Below are 15,209 nucleotides of genomic sequence, written 5' to 3'. Positions count from 1 at the left end.
AGAGCAAGAAACTTATGAGAGAAGTGATACAAGCTTGTGAATGATAAAAAAAATAGGAGAGGGTTGGGGTATAATATATATAGGCCCTAGCCCAACAACTAGTAATAATGAGTTTGATCTGGCTAAACGGCTAGCCATAAAAGGCCCAACGGCTAGCCATAAAAGGCCCAACGGCTAAGAAGGGGAGAGTTACAAGCTGAGCTAAGTCTAAAGATGAAAATTCCAATCAACGGATCAAAAATAACCTTGACACGTCAAAGAAGATAAAAAAAAAATAAAGGGTAGTCAATGGTCAACTAGGCTAGAATAAATGAGGCTAAAAACAAAGATGGTTGACCAATAGTTGTTGGATGCAAGGACATTGGACCAAGTAAAAGTCATGGTCAAAGGTGGCTCCAATGGTTTGTTGGATTGGATCAAGGTCTAAACTGATCGATCCAAGTCCTATTTAAGACAAAGTCCTTGTACAATGGGTATTTTTCAATTCGACTTCTAAGATACATCCAATCTTTTACCTACTTACGAAGGTCGGCCATGCACTTGATGAGATCAAGAAACTCGATATGGACCACCTTGAATAACCTCTTGATTAGATTAGGTAAGCCTAGGCGCAATTTAGGTTTGATAATAAGCTTAACTTCAATATAATCTTGACTATGTTAAGGTTTGAACTCACTTGAGAGAGGGACAGGAAGAACACTGTGGAGAGAGAGCTTTAGGGTATGTTTGAATGACTATACCCCGCCTGAAATGAGATGAAATGGATCCGGGGATGGTGATTTCAACAAACGTTGGATGCAGTGGATGCTTAGAATGGCATCCGCCACATCTTCAAAAAGGTGTTCTTTTTGTAACATCCCTCTCCCTGTTACAAAAAGATCAGGATATGGGGAACATGTTAAAAAAAAATCGGGGGTAGGGGTCCTCTCTCTCTCTCTCTCTCTCTCTCTCTCTCTCTCTCTCTCTCTCTCTCTCTCTCTCTCCTTGGCAGCCAAGGGATCATGGGCACCGATGCTGGGGATGAGGCCACCATTGAGGCGATGTGAGACCGTCATCGAGGCGACACGAGGCCGACGGGTATGAGGTCGCTGGCGAGGTTCCCCCTTTTCTTTCTTCTTCTGTTTGAATCAAATATTTTTTTGGGCATTTTTATGTTTTCATATGTGAGGGTTTTCGTAGATTAGGGATTTTTGTTTCATTTTTATAGATTAGGTTTTTGTTTTATTTTATTGATTAGGGTTTCTTCTTCTTGATTAGGTTATTTTTCCATTGATTAGGGTTTCTTCTTCTTCTTCATTCTTTCTCCAACAAACAATGGACATTTGTTGGACATGGAATAAAAAGAACAGAATGAACAGAGCCAATGTTGTATTTTTTGTTCATTTTGTCTAATATTGGACAAGCCATCAAACAACCTTTCGAGAGCACAAGAGAGCAACGAGCTCGTGAGAGAGAGAGGAGAGAGAAGAGCTTGTCAATGGTAAAAAGAATATGAGAGGGTTGGGGTATATATAAGCCCTAGCCCAACAACTAGTAATAATGGGTTTGGACTGGATAAACTGCTAGCCATAAAGGATCCAATGGTTAGGAGGAGGAGAGTTACAAGCTTGACTAAGTCCAAGGATGGAAAGAGCAGTCAACGGGTCAGAAATAACCCTGACATATCAAAAAATGTTCAAAAACCAAAAGGTAGTCAACTGGGCTAGAATAAATGAGGGTGATACAGAGACATTTGACTATTAAATGGTGCATGCAGGAAAATTGGACCGCCAAAGTGGTGGTCAAAGGTGGCTTCAACAATTGGGTGGATTGGGTCAAGGTCTAAATTAGTTGGTCAAACTTATTAAATGGGTCAGTCAAGGTCTTGGATATAGAATGGTCCCAAGAACAAAAAAAAATGGTCAAAGTTCAAGCATGATCATGACCAAACTAAGCCGAACCAAATCAAACCTAAATCTAAGTTCAAATCCAAAGCCAAATCCAACGTCTAATATCTAAAGTTCAAAATCCAATTTTCAATTTTCAATTTTCAATTTTCAATTTTCAATTTTTAATTAATAAGCTCTCGGTGGGCTTTTAACTTAATAGTTTTGAGACAAAACACCAGCAGGTAGCTGGGAAGGAAAAGTAAGCATGCAAATAGATCAAGAAGGGTCGGATCATGGTAGATTTAAATCTGAATCCAAAATGCAAGGGATTCAATCCAGGTCAGTATCGGAATGCGATTCAAATCAGGCATGGAATATTGATCCCAGTCCAAAAACAAATTGATTAAACATAACCAACTCTGATCCAAATGCACATTTATATCTCACTCTAAGGATCCATACATCCAATTAGTCGAATATGGTATTGCCCACATTCGATCTGAATCTGAACCATCTATATCTAAATCATAAACGTGGCCGAGACACCATTTTAAACTGAAAAGTAAGGCAAAATTTTCGTTAAAACATAGATACTACATTTTTATCACGATATTTTATGTTTTAATCGTGAAGTAAAAAAAAAGGAGATAGTTAACTGCTTTAATTTTATTTTAAGTGCATTTTTCGGCTCAATAAAATCGCATTAAATTCGTTGCCTCTCTCTCACTCATATTCAAATATTTAATAAAGGAAACGTTTTAAAAAGCCCATATTTGGAAAGTGATGAGAATAGAAAACGATGTCCTAAATTCATCTTGAAAATTAGAAGCTTTGAATAATGCGTTTATGTTGAGAACGGAAAACGGTTTCTTAAAATCCACTTGGGAATCAAAAACTTTAAATGATCTCATTTACTTATGAAGGAAATGATCTTATTTAGATGTTTAAATTATGAACAAGACCTAGAAAATGATCCATTTTCTATTTTTCATATCTTTTAAATTTTAGTTTATTTATTTTTAACTGATTTTAAATTAAAAATGGGAGATAAACAAAAAAATCTCAGTAGAAAAATCTAGACAATAAATTGCCGTTTCAAACTTTTGTAGGTATGGGTAGGGGTGGCAATTTCTGACATGACCCACCAACCCGCCTCTTAGGCGGGTTCGGGTTGGGCTTAAGCCAACCCGTTTAATAAACAGGTCGACCCGCATAACCCGTTTATTAAACAGGTCGGGTTCGGGTTGGGGGTATGCCAACCTGCCAACCCGGCTGACCCGTTTAATAAACGGGTTAGGCAGGTGGGTAAACCCGCCAACCCATCTGCCCGACCCATCAACCAGACAACCCGACCCGCCAACCTGCCAACCCGGTCCGTCAACCCGCCAACCTGACCCGCGAACCTGAAAACCTGTTTACCCGACCCAACCCATTTATTAAATGGGTTGGCGGGTCGTGTCGGGTTACCCGTTTATTAAACGGGTCGGGTTCGTGTTTGCCACAGCCGACCCGTTTAATAAACGGGTCGGGTTCGGGTTGAGGTATGCTGACACGCCAACCCGACCCGATTGCCACCCCTAGGTATGGGCCGAGGAACGTCGTTGTGTCTCGAGTTGTTTACAAGTTTGTCCATAGAGATGTCCGAATGAGTCTACAAATGCAACCTGATGTTATCGTCTTAGGGTTGGACATTCAAGATTCGATGGGATCCTGGATCGTAAAATTCTGTGTTCTTGGTCTAGTTTGGGTTGTTTTCTTTCTTGTTTCGGCGTATGGCTTTTTGGCTCTATGTTTTTTTTTTTTTTTTATAACCCAAAGAAACCGCACCCGGCACCAAGACCTTGCTGTGCTGGCTCAGCCTGCATGCCATACCTACTGTCGTCCTGCTGACAGCATAAAACTGTGAGGTTAGGACCCCTGCCCCGAGCACCTATGCTAAGCATTCATTGGCTTATGCAGAAGGGCGACGCCCATGAGATTCGAACACCAACCCTCCTTGGGGCCTTTTCTTGGCTTTCTTTCTCTTCAAGATTCAGCTTCAAATGGTTCTGTTATTAGCGGGTAGAAAATAGAAATCCCACCATGTAGGTAGCGACGTGTTAACATTCAATCCTAACCGCACAACCCACTTGGGAACCGTGAGAGTGGGGACCCCACGCAAACGTGAAACCGTGATATATATATATGAGAGTGGGTCCACATACACCTCCTCCATGAGATGTGTGGTGGTGATGGAATATACATGATCAGGCGTCGATTGATCTAATAAACATGATCCCAAGTAGGTAGGTAGGTAGCATATATAGCGGGTTGCTTTGGAAGGCTAGAAAAAATGCCTTCCCGGCATGTCACCTGGGAACCGTGAGGAGAGTGGGGCCCACACACACACCTCCATCATGTGAGATGTCCGGTGGTGATGAAATATATATATATATATATATATATATATATATATATATATATATATATATATATATATATATATATATATATATAAGGCGAATCCATGATACATGTGAGCGTTACATCGAGTCCGAACCTGGGTCTTAATCGGGTCTTCTTATTTATCACCCTACCCGGACCCTATGGGGTTTGGTATGGGTTGGGTCTGGGTAAATCTGACCCGTTGACACCCGTAATAGTAAGCATGGATCACAATTCATTTGGAAAGATGAGATCAATTGGTTGGATTCGCTTTCAAAGCAATGCACCAGGCAACCTCAAGGCATTTATAAACTTAGAAAAGGCTCGTCCAGCAATAAATAAAAGGTCTAGCGAGCGGTTGGCAACGTGAAGGCCACACACCAAACCAGTCTCTCCTAAAACAAGCTTACCTACCCATGTGGTGGCAGTTGAGAAAAACATATGAAGACATTAAAACCAAACTTGACTTGGTTCAATTGGATGTAGCAATGGTCCAAGTGAGCTCGATCAAGTATCATGCTAAGCTTGGCTAAACATCATGAAGACCAACTTGGTGGTTGAAGGTCATGACTTGACTGGCGGATGAGCTTGCAGGGCCACTTCTACTATAAATATGCTTAAGCTTCGGAGTAGTTAGAGAGGAGGAAGAAAAAATGGAGAAAATTGAGAAGAAGATGAAGATTCTTTGCCTCCATGGGTTTAGGACCAGTGGTGCATTCTTGCAGAAGCAGATCAGCAGATGGGATCCTACCATTTTCCAACATTTTGAATTGGTACCTGTTTTATTTACACGTAGTCTTTTTCTTTTCTCAAGAGAATCCATCCATCAAGGTTTGAAATTTCCCTTGACACATTATATGCAGCTTCGCTTCATGGTGGGCATGCAGCAACCTGCTTGACAGCCACCCATCTTGGGATGTCTCGAGGTGGGTGTGGTGAACATCTCGAGAAATGTTGAGATGGATGGTCATCAGCAGCAATGCCGCTGCATAAAAAGTGACCTCATTCAGATTATTCTTAACATATGGCAGATGATAGCTATCAATTTCGCAAAGGTGGTGTTGATTTGGGGTCGCCAAGAATGATGAAGTATGATTTTGGAATAATTAGTTTTACACCCAGATTCACCTACTTTTTTCTCTTATTTTCCATATTGGTGATCACCGACCGTAAACATGCCTCCAAGACAAACCAAAAGAATTTCCCAGGAAATGTATTAAGCCAAACAAGTGACGGAATAAAAAAGGATAAGAATTTTCAGAGTTTTAATTTACTATATCAGGTGCTGGTGTTGAAGGAAGGATGCCATGCACACTAAGCAGCGCATCTATATTTGCCACACTGTGTGGTATAGCTGCTCGGACTAGGGTGGGGGCCCAGATGGATGTGCCTGCAGACGTGGCAGGTGCTTGCTGGGCAGCACCAACCATGGTGATGAAACCAAATTTTTTAGCTAGCTAAGAATCTGAAACCCCACCTTAATTCCTTGTATTGTGGAAGGTACATTCACCAAACAGGCTGGGCATGGTCTCTCTCTCTCTCTCTCTCTCTCACATTTCTGTGGGATGTCAATTTTAAGTAGTCTAGCTGTCCACATCAGGGCATGCGGAGTTGGTTCTTAGATCCTTGAATCTCAAATCCAAGGATCTCTCTCACGCCAATTAAACATCCCTCCAATTTTCCAAACATCCCTTAAGGGGGTGTTTGTTACACTTCCACACAAGGGAAACCTCTTTCCTTTGAAAAGGCCACTTTGGAGAAAAAGTGGTTCGCCATGAGAGGTATATATGAACCCATTTTGACAGGAAAGCGGTGTTTTTACATTTATTATGTGGGTCCGTGTATTTCTCATGCATAGACATGTTTGTTTCAACCATTATAGAAAAGAGGACTTATTTCTTATGAAAGAGAGCCTCTGTCGGCATGAAATAAACGCCTGTGTGCTTTGAGTAACCAAATTGTAACCTGGTCGTAGGACTTCCCTGATGGCATCTTTCCTGCCGGTGGAAAATCAGACATTGAGGACATCTTCCCACCACCTTATTTTGAATGGTTCCAATATGATAAGGTACTACTACCCTTCGCCAAGCCTCTCATTTTGGTTGTATATTACATATTTTGGTGCATTCAATACTGAGAGTTGATCTCACCAGGACTTTACCGTGTACACGAATCTAGACAAGTGCATCTCTTACCTGTGTGACTATATAGAAAAGAATGGACCCTTTGATGGCTTTCTTGGTTTCTCTCAGGTACCTCTCTCCTCTCTCTTTTACAGAGAAAAAACACATGGATGCACACACTAGTTACATGTGTGCAGGTAATAGGAGGCTCGGGGATCACACCTACACCCGCCTAGAAGAAGCTATAAAATTTTCAAAGTTCTAAAGCTTTTTTGTTTGTCAGACATACATACATATCATCTGCACCGATTTTCTGAGTGAAAAAAAAGTCTTAAATTATGTGAATGTGGCTTACATGAAGGGTTTTCAAGATCTTTAAAAATCAGCAGCCCACAATGTATTAAAATTTTATAGTATAAAAAATCTTATTTTTATGTTGAGAAAACATGGCTGAATAAATCTATGAAGTCTAACTGAGAAGATGTACACCTATGGTTTTTATTAGGTGGTTTAGGTGCTCAAAAAACATCACATATATATATATATATATATGTGTGTGTGTGTGTGTGTGTGTGTGTGTGTGTGTGTGTGTGTAAGGAACCCCTTGTATAAAACTGTAGTATTTTAACTTTTTCATATTTTTGGCACATTTAACCTTTGAGATGTTGGGTTTGTAGAGATGAATTAGTGATTAGATCATGTTATTATTCCATGTATGCAAGATTTTGCAAGGGTTGAAACATCAACAGCTTACAAACTACAAAATTTTCAAACTTCATAAAATCATAATTTTACATCAATAAAATACGATCCAAGAGTCGATTCCTACTATTTTGACAATGTTGAACACATATCCATGGGTTTATTTTTAGTCAAAACAACCTCACACACTGAGTTCAACCCCTATAACAATCTCATATTACATAGACGCACACATGCTGCTCATACATCATGTTTGTATTTTCAGGGAGCGACAATCTCAGCTCTTCTTCTTGGCTATAAAGCCCAGGTTGGTATTTGCTGAAACCTTCAATGTTTTAAGCTCTTTTTAACATTCAAAGCCGTCTCTGATCTATGGTCTAAAATTGCATGGGGAATTCTCAGGGGGTGTTGCTAAAGAAACATCCGCCCATAAAGCTCTTTATCTCCATTTCTGGGTGCAAGTTCAGGGATCCAAACATATGCCAAGTTGCTTACAAGGAGCAATTTAAGGTGAAATCTGCACATTTGATTGGTGACGGTGACTGGCTTCGCCAACCCTCTGAAGAGCTGCTTGCAGCATTTGAGAGCCCCTTGGTCATTAGGCATCCCAGAGGCCATGTGGTACCAAAGCTTGGTAGGTGACAACTCTTGCATCACTGGCTGTCAACGGGTCGGGTCAGGTCAGGGCCAGGTCAGGGTCATCCCGGACCCGCCCATATAATTAATGACCGGGTTCAGGTTTGGGCCCGAGTTTTGCTAGGTCACAAAAGTGGAGTCCCAAACCAGGACACAAATACAACAACAACAACTACGCCTTCATCCCAAAACAATTGGGGTCGGCGATAAACCAGGACACACATAATTTCATAAATATATTTTTACTGAAAATACATACAAAATACTCAGGTCGGGTATTAGGCAAAAAAGCTGGGTCGGGTCAGTACCCAGCAAAAAAGTTGGGCTGGGTTGGGTACCAGGCAAAAATTATAACCCAAACCCGACCCGCATATTGCTCAGGTCGGGTACAGGTCGGCCCAAATATTATTCGGGGGGTGGCACTTTTCATGCCCATACCTGAGAATTCAGATTCGGGTACCCAGTACAAACTCGACCCATTGACAGCCCTGTCACTGGGTTCCCATGGACCTGCTTCAATTGAATCCAAAACAAAGACTTCATAATCTGATAAGATAATACTAGATTCAGCTCACGAGGGCCGTCACCGTGGTTTGTCACCTGATGTGGGATGATCACGGTTCGAAACTCGTGAGGGGCATCGTTTGCTGCAAGGTTGCAACTGACCAGATTCGGCTATTTTTCAAATAAATCAAATAAATGCTAAAAATTATTATTAATATTATTTCAATAATTTATGACAAATGTCAGCTGCTGGCTAAAAGTTGGCCGATTCATTTCGATTCAATTTGGAATTGGTATCGGGCCGATTCACCTGAATAGTTGGCCAAACGATTTGATGGCTGATACAATTTTGACAACATTGCTTGAAACACTTGCAATGGATGGAAGATGCGGCAAATCCCCCTTATCTAGGCCAAGATGCACCCTAATCCTCACGACTAAAGGACGGCTCACCGTATCTTGATTTGGCAAACTCAAGTAGTGGCAACCTCAGGTAGAGCCGAAGTTCTGAGTTGCCGTTGGTCTAGAACTTGGGATTAATGAATCTCACTCAAAACTGCCACATGAAAATACGAAGTGTTCACTTGCGTTGTATCTGTGGGAAAACTTTTGAAATGAATATGGTCTTGGCAGACGAGGCATCTTCCAAAGAGCTCACTAGCTGGGTTGCCAGTATAGTAAAGAATCACGATACTGCATCCCATCTTGAGGAGACCAATAAAGAAAGCCATGCAACTCATGCTGATGCTAGCAAGGAACCAATAGCAGTAGAAGCAACAATGAAGGGTCATGCAGAAATCATCCCAAATGGAATCATGAACAGTGGACATGGTTTGAATGAAGTGAATCAGCCCAAGGAAATGGTTGTGGAGCCAGAAAATGCGGGAACAGTTCAAAGCTGAACCATGGGCAACATGCATTACACAGAAAAATCCAGTGAAATGAATGGACATGGTTTTGACAAACGGGATGCTTATGGAATTTGACGAGTATCACAAAGAAAAACTTTCAAGCTATTTATGGAAGTTTTCTCTTCTATTACACCATAGAACTATTATAATACTTATCTGCTTAGTACACGCACTCTTGATTCTGCTGTGTAACAGATATGCAATGGAAAATTTGAATGTTACAAACTCCTAGTATTTTGGTTCCATCTTTATTATAATCTATAAAAATCTGTTCTTTTTTCGGAATCATCATCCAAGAATATCGCAGCTTGACCATTCAGGCATTCATAGATTTGAATAGCCTGAGTGTGAAACCAAACTGTTATTTGGCAGGGATATCTGTGGCCACCAATTACTAATGGAAACATTGATACCAGAAAGTATCCTTGTACTTTTATCTACTAATCTCATACACTTAAACACAAGTATATCATGTAAAAGAAATGCAATGGAAGAATTAAACACTACAATAAATATCGGTTGTGTTTTCATGTGATCAACAAAAACGAGTTCAGTATTCAGAAATTACAACCCAAGGATGTCTGTGCTTGAGGATTCAGACTTGTACATCCCTGAGTGTTAAACAAACCTATTGTTGGGCAAGGAATTGTGTAGCCTGCCAATTGCTTCTAGAAACGTAAAACACAAAAAACTAGTAACACATGAACTTCTCCAACTAAAACTCAATCAATCTCAATGATCTAAATAGAAACCATGAAACAGGTAGCGTGTAAAGCAAGAATTTCCAGCGTGAAAAGTTACATTTCCCAGGTTACTTTTGTGTTCAAATACTGTTTTCACGGAGTGACAATTCAACTTGTAAGAAGGGAGTATAAGCTTCTGAATTCTTGCATTCCTTGAACAACTAGCTAGAATGATTAAAAAATATTAGAATACATTGTTGAATCTATAGAATTAGTTCACCTTGTGTAAATTAACGAAGTTTTGATAAATCTGAATTGGCAGATCTTGGGAAGATCTTTTATTGGTAATTTGTCTTGCATGCACACCTAATATTCGAAATAGTCTGCAACGCTGGCTCATGTAGGGATTGAGTCATAGCTATGGTTTACAGGTCCAATAACCTAGCTGAGCCAGACACCCTTGAGATTCAGGCAACGCAACATGTCATTATTCAACAAGGCTCATGGTACCTTAGGTGAGATCCTTAATCATTCAAAGGGTCTCTGGGGCTCATGATACCTTAGATGAGGTTCTTAACCATTCAAAGGGTCTCTGGGGCCCTAGACTTCAGCTACAGTAAAGCTGCATTTGCCTTTGGGTCCCAAGTGGGCAACCTGTTAGGAAAAACCACGAGCAAGAGACAATCAAAAGGAAACAAAGAACAAGAACGATCAAACAAAACACAAGAAGAACACAGATTTACGTGGAAAAACCTCTCCTCAAATCCGAGAGAGAGTAAAAAACCACGGCCGCCCAGAGAGAAATTTTATTACTCTTAACAGACAGTTACAAGTTCGGGAAAGAAAAGCGAGAATATAAACAAGGCAAGGGCGACAACCTTAACCCTAACCAAATCGGGTCGGATCCACTGAAAACCGGGTCCCAAACATAAGCCCCAGAAAAAATTTCTTCTGGGGGGGGCGCTGCCCCCCTATAACCCCCCGCCAGGGGCGACCCGCGCCGGGGGGAGCCCCCGGACCCTCCTTCCTGCAGGGGCAAAAACAGTGAATCAGGCTCCACAACTCATCAATCTCCCACTTGGAGACTGATAAAAAAAATTCTCCAACTGTCTTCCTTCCCAAACTCTTCTCTGAATCTCTGAAACGACATCCCTCCCTCATGCTCATTGAAGGAGTCCAACTGAGGCAATACACAGCCTCAGTTTCTCAGTGGTCACACCCTTTGTCAACATATCTGCTGGATTCTCGGCACCAAGAATCTTCTCTAATGACAATGTCCCATCATTTATCTTCTCTCGAATATAATGATACTTTAATTGAATGTGCTTTGTCCTTGAATGAAATACTGGATTCTTTGCAAGGCACAAGGCACTCTGACTGTCACTGAAGAGAACACTTTTGTCCTGTTCCTTGCCAATCTCTTTTAGAAAATTCTTCAACCACACCATCTCTTTTCCGGCCTCAGAAATAGCAATATATTCAGCTTCTGTGGTTGAGAGGGCAACACATTTCTGAAGTCTTGACATCCAACTGATCGCTGTGTTACCAAATGTAAACACATATCCAGAAGTGCTCTTCCGACCGTCCACGTCTCCACCAAGGTCTGCATCTACAAAACCTTGCAAGTTTGCACTTCTCCCACTGAAACAAAGTGCCATACCTGATGTCCCCTTTAGATATCTCAATATCCACTTCACAGCTTCCCAATGCTCTGGTCCTGGATCCGCCATATAACGGCTCACAACTCCCACTGCATAAGCAATATCCGGTCTGGTACACACCATGGCATACATGAGACTGCCAACGGCTGAGGCATATGGGACCTTAGCCATTTTCTCTCGTTCCTCGTCTGTTTTTGGTGACTGCTCCTTCGAGAGTTTGAAGTGACTTCCCAGCGGGGTGCTCCTAGGCTTTGCATCTTGAACTCTAAACCTTTCCAACACTTTTCCAATATATTTTTCCTGTGATAGGTTTAGAGTTCCCTTCTCTCTATCCCGAGTGATCCGCATACCGAGAATCTGGTTTGCTGGGCCCAAGTCCTTCATCTCAAACTCTTCTGACAATTTCCGCTTAAGTATGTTTATTTCTTGCATGCTAGAACCTGCAACAAGCATGTCATCTACATACAAAAGCAAAATAATGTAAGACTCACCAAAGTTCTTGTAGTAACAACAATGGTCCAACTCGGATCTTCTAAATCCACAGTTACACATAAAAGTGTCAAACCTTTTGTACCATTGTCTTGGAGCTTGCTTTAAGCCATATAGGCTTTTTTGCAGTTTACACACCAAGTCTTCTTTACTCTGACTTTTGAAGCCTTCAGGCTGCACCATATAAATCTCCTCCTCCAAATCTCCATGGAGAAAAGCAGTTTTCACATCCAACTGCTCTAGGTATAAGTTTTCTGCAGCCACAATACCAAGAATTGTCCTTATGGTAGTCAACTTCACCACTGGAGAGAATATCTCAGTGTAGTCGATCCCCTCCTTTTGCAGAAAACCCTTAACTACCAATCTTGCCTTGTACCTCTTGCTGCCATCAGACTCATCTTTCACTCTATACACCCATTTGTTCAGCAATGTTTTCTTTCCCTTCGGTAATTTGGTTAGCACCCAAGTCTCATTCTTTTGCAAAGACTTGATTTCATCTTGCATTGCTAACTCCCACTTAACCGAATCTTTCACCTGCATTGCCTCAGAAAAAAGTTCTGGCTCGCCAGAATCAGTCAACAGTAAGTAGTGTAAAGATGAAGAATACCGAGTCAAAGGTTTAGGTACTCTAACAGATCTCCTCAACTCAAATGCAGGAGTGGTTGGCTCTACGTTAGAGTCTACTTCGATTGTATCAGAATTCTCAACAGGGGTATTTGTTGAGATTTCCTCCAAGTCAATCTCTCTCATCATATCTTCTTGTTTTTCTGTCCCCTCTGATTCTACACTGGACCTGTCTTTGTAAAACACATTCTCATTAAATGTTACATCATTAGTTCTTATTACTTTCCGATTTTCTTCATTCCAGAAACGATAACCAAAGTAATTAGAGCCATATCCAATGAAGTAACATTTTTGGGCCTTAGCATCTAGCTTATCCCTATTCTCAGAATCAATGTGTACATAAGAAACACAACCAAAAATTCTTAAATGAGATAGATTTACCTTCTTTCCCGTCCATTCTTCTTCTGGCAGTTTCATATCCAATGGGACTGAAGGACCCCGGTTGATCAGATAGGCTGCAGTATTGATAGCATCAGCCCAAAATGCTTTGGGCAAACCTGCGTGCAGTCTCATGCTCCTCGCACGCTCATTGAGAGTTCTATTCATCCTCTCAGCAACTCCATTCTGTTGTGGTCGGTTAGGAACAGTCTGACTCATTTTAATTCCGTTCTCCGCACAAAATGCTTTGAACTCTGTACTGTCATACTCCCCTCCATTGTCAGACCGTAGCCCCTTCACTTTCAGCCCGGTCTCATTTTCTACCTCTATTTTCCACTTCTTAAAAGTGGCAAAAAAATCAGATTTATTCTTCAAAAAATAAACCCATACCTTTCTAGTGGAATCATCAATGAAGGTCACATAGTATCGTGAGCCTCCAAGGGAACAAACAGGGGCTGGTCCCCAAACATCAGTGTGTACTAATTCCAATTTCTCTGCCCTCGGTTCTCTTCCGATCTTTGATAAACTGACCCGTTTCTGTTTGCCTAACACGCAATCCTCACAGAAACCAGTGTGTACAGACTTCAAGTCTGGCAATAGTCCCTTTGATGCTAACACCTTCATCCCTTTCTCGCTCATGTGCCCGAGTCTACAATGCCACAACTTAGCATCTGCTTCCGAACTCACCGAAGCAACAATATCTCGGTCGTTATCAGTCATGTACAGGGTCCCCAATTTTCTTCCATGTGCAACAACCAAGATTCCCTTCACAATTTTCCAGAAACCATGTCCAAATACCGTTTTATACCCGGCACTATCCAACTGACCTATTGAAATCAGATTTCTCTTTAAACCAGGTATATAACGAACATTATGCAATGTCCATTTGGACCCAGAAGCAGTCCTAATATGCAGATCACCCCTCCCCATAATATCTAACTGCTCATCATCAGCTAAATAAACCTTACCAAGCTTTTCGGCCACAAAATTGTGCATAAGCTCTTTGCACGGAGTAGAGTGAAAAGAGGCACCTGAGTCTAAAATCCACGACTCGATCGGACTGTCCACGCTCAAGATCAAAACGTCCTCAAAACATGTAGTTTCTTCAACTGTTGCATTCACAGACTGAGCGTTGTCCTGGTTCTTCTTCTTCTTAGGAGCTTTGCAATCCCGCTTTAGATGACCCTTCTTATCGCAGTTCCAACAGACAAGGTCACCACGAGGTCTCGACTTACTCCTTCCCTTTGACCTTGACTTACCACGGTTTGAACTATGTCCCCGTTGAAAGTTTCTTCCTCTGCCTTCGAAACTCAAGGCAGCGCCTGAGGATTCTCCCGACTCCTTTCTCCGAATATCCTCACTGAGAATCATATCTCGAATTTCTAAGAGTTTTAACTTCTTCTGGCCAGACGAACTGCTCACCGCAGTTACCGTCGCACCCCAACTCTCGGGTAAAGAGGATAGAAGAATGAGGGCTTTTACCTCATCATCGAAATCGATGCTCACCGAACTCAACTGACTTGTGATGGTGTTGAACTCATTGATATGATCTGTCACAGAGGCACCCTCAACCATCTTCAGATTGAACAGTCTTCGCATCAAATACACTTTGTTAGAGGCGGATGGCTTCTCGTACATGTTTGACAAAGCCGCCATCAAATCTGCCGTCGTCTTCTCATTTGCAATGTTAAACGCAACATTGCGAGACAGGGTGAGACGAATCACACCTAGGGCTTGTCGATCCAACAATAGCCATTCTTCTTCCCCCATCGTCTCTGGTTTCTTTCCCGATAGAGGCTGATACAGTTTCTTTTGATACAGCAGATCCTCGATCTGCATCTTCCAGAAACCAAAATCCTTACCGTCGAACCGATCGATCTTTATCTTTCCCTCTTCCATTCTTGCTCCAACGAACCAATGCTCTGATACCAGTTGTTAGGAAAAACCACGAGCAAGAGACAATCAAAAGGAAACAAAGAACAAGAACGATCAAACAAAACACAAGAAGAACACAGATTTACGTGGAAAAACCTCTCCTCAAATCCGAGAGAGAGTAAAAAACCACGGCCGCCCAGAGAGAAATTTTATTACTCTTAACAGACAGTTACAAGTTCGGGAAAGAAAAGCGAGAATATAAACAAGGCAAGGGCGACAACCTTAACCCTAACCAAATCGGGTCGGATCCACTGAAAACCGGGTCCCAAAC

At 41.6% G+C, this 15,209-nt stretch overlaps 1 protein-coding gene across 1 annotated transcript; it reads left to right on the top strand.

Moving 5' to 3' along the window:
- Nucleotides 1-4,772: 4,772 nt before the first annotated feature.
- LOC149836457 (uncharacterized) lies at nucleotides 4,773-9,394 on the top strand. Its single transcript, XM_090006999.1, has 6 exons — nucleotides 4,773-5,065; nucleotides 6,268-6,360; nucleotides 6,446-6,544; nucleotides 7,383-7,424; nucleotides 7,520-7,751; nucleotides 8,891-9,394. Exons 1-6 carry the CDS (start codon nucleotides 4,946-4,948, stop codon nucleotides 9,157-9,159), a joined length of 855 nt encoding a protein of 284 aa, XP_089863125.1. The 5' UTR covers nucleotides 4,773-4,945; the 3' UTR covers nucleotides 9,160-9,394.
- Nucleotides 9,395-15,209: the final 5,815 nt, after the last annotated feature.

This window comes from Nuphar pumila, chromosome 5 (genome assembly GCF_984573655.1).
Source record: "Nuphar pumila chromosome 5, dmNupPumi1.hap1.1, whole genome shotgun sequence".
Taxonomy (NCBI): domain Eukaryota; kingdom Viridiplantae; phylum Streptophyta; class Magnoliopsida; order Nymphaeales; family Nymphaeaceae; genus Nuphar; species Nuphar pumila.
Note: the sequence above shows the minus strand (reverse complement) of the source record. Positions and strands in the feature narration are given on the sequence as shown.

Coding starts and splice junctions, on each gene's coding strand:
- LOC149836457 (XM_090006999.1), top strand. CDS start 4,946: ATGGAGAAAATTGAGAAGAAGATGAAGATTCTTTGCCTCCATGGGTTT. Junction 6,545..7,382: donor GCTTTCTTGGTTTCTCTCAG/GTACCTCTCTCC, acceptor TTGTATTTTCAG/GGAGCGACAATCTCAGCTCT. Junction 7,425..7,519: donor TTCTTGGCTATAAAGCCCAG/GTTGGTATTTGC, acceptor GGGAATTCTCAG/GGGGTGTTGCTAAAGAAACA.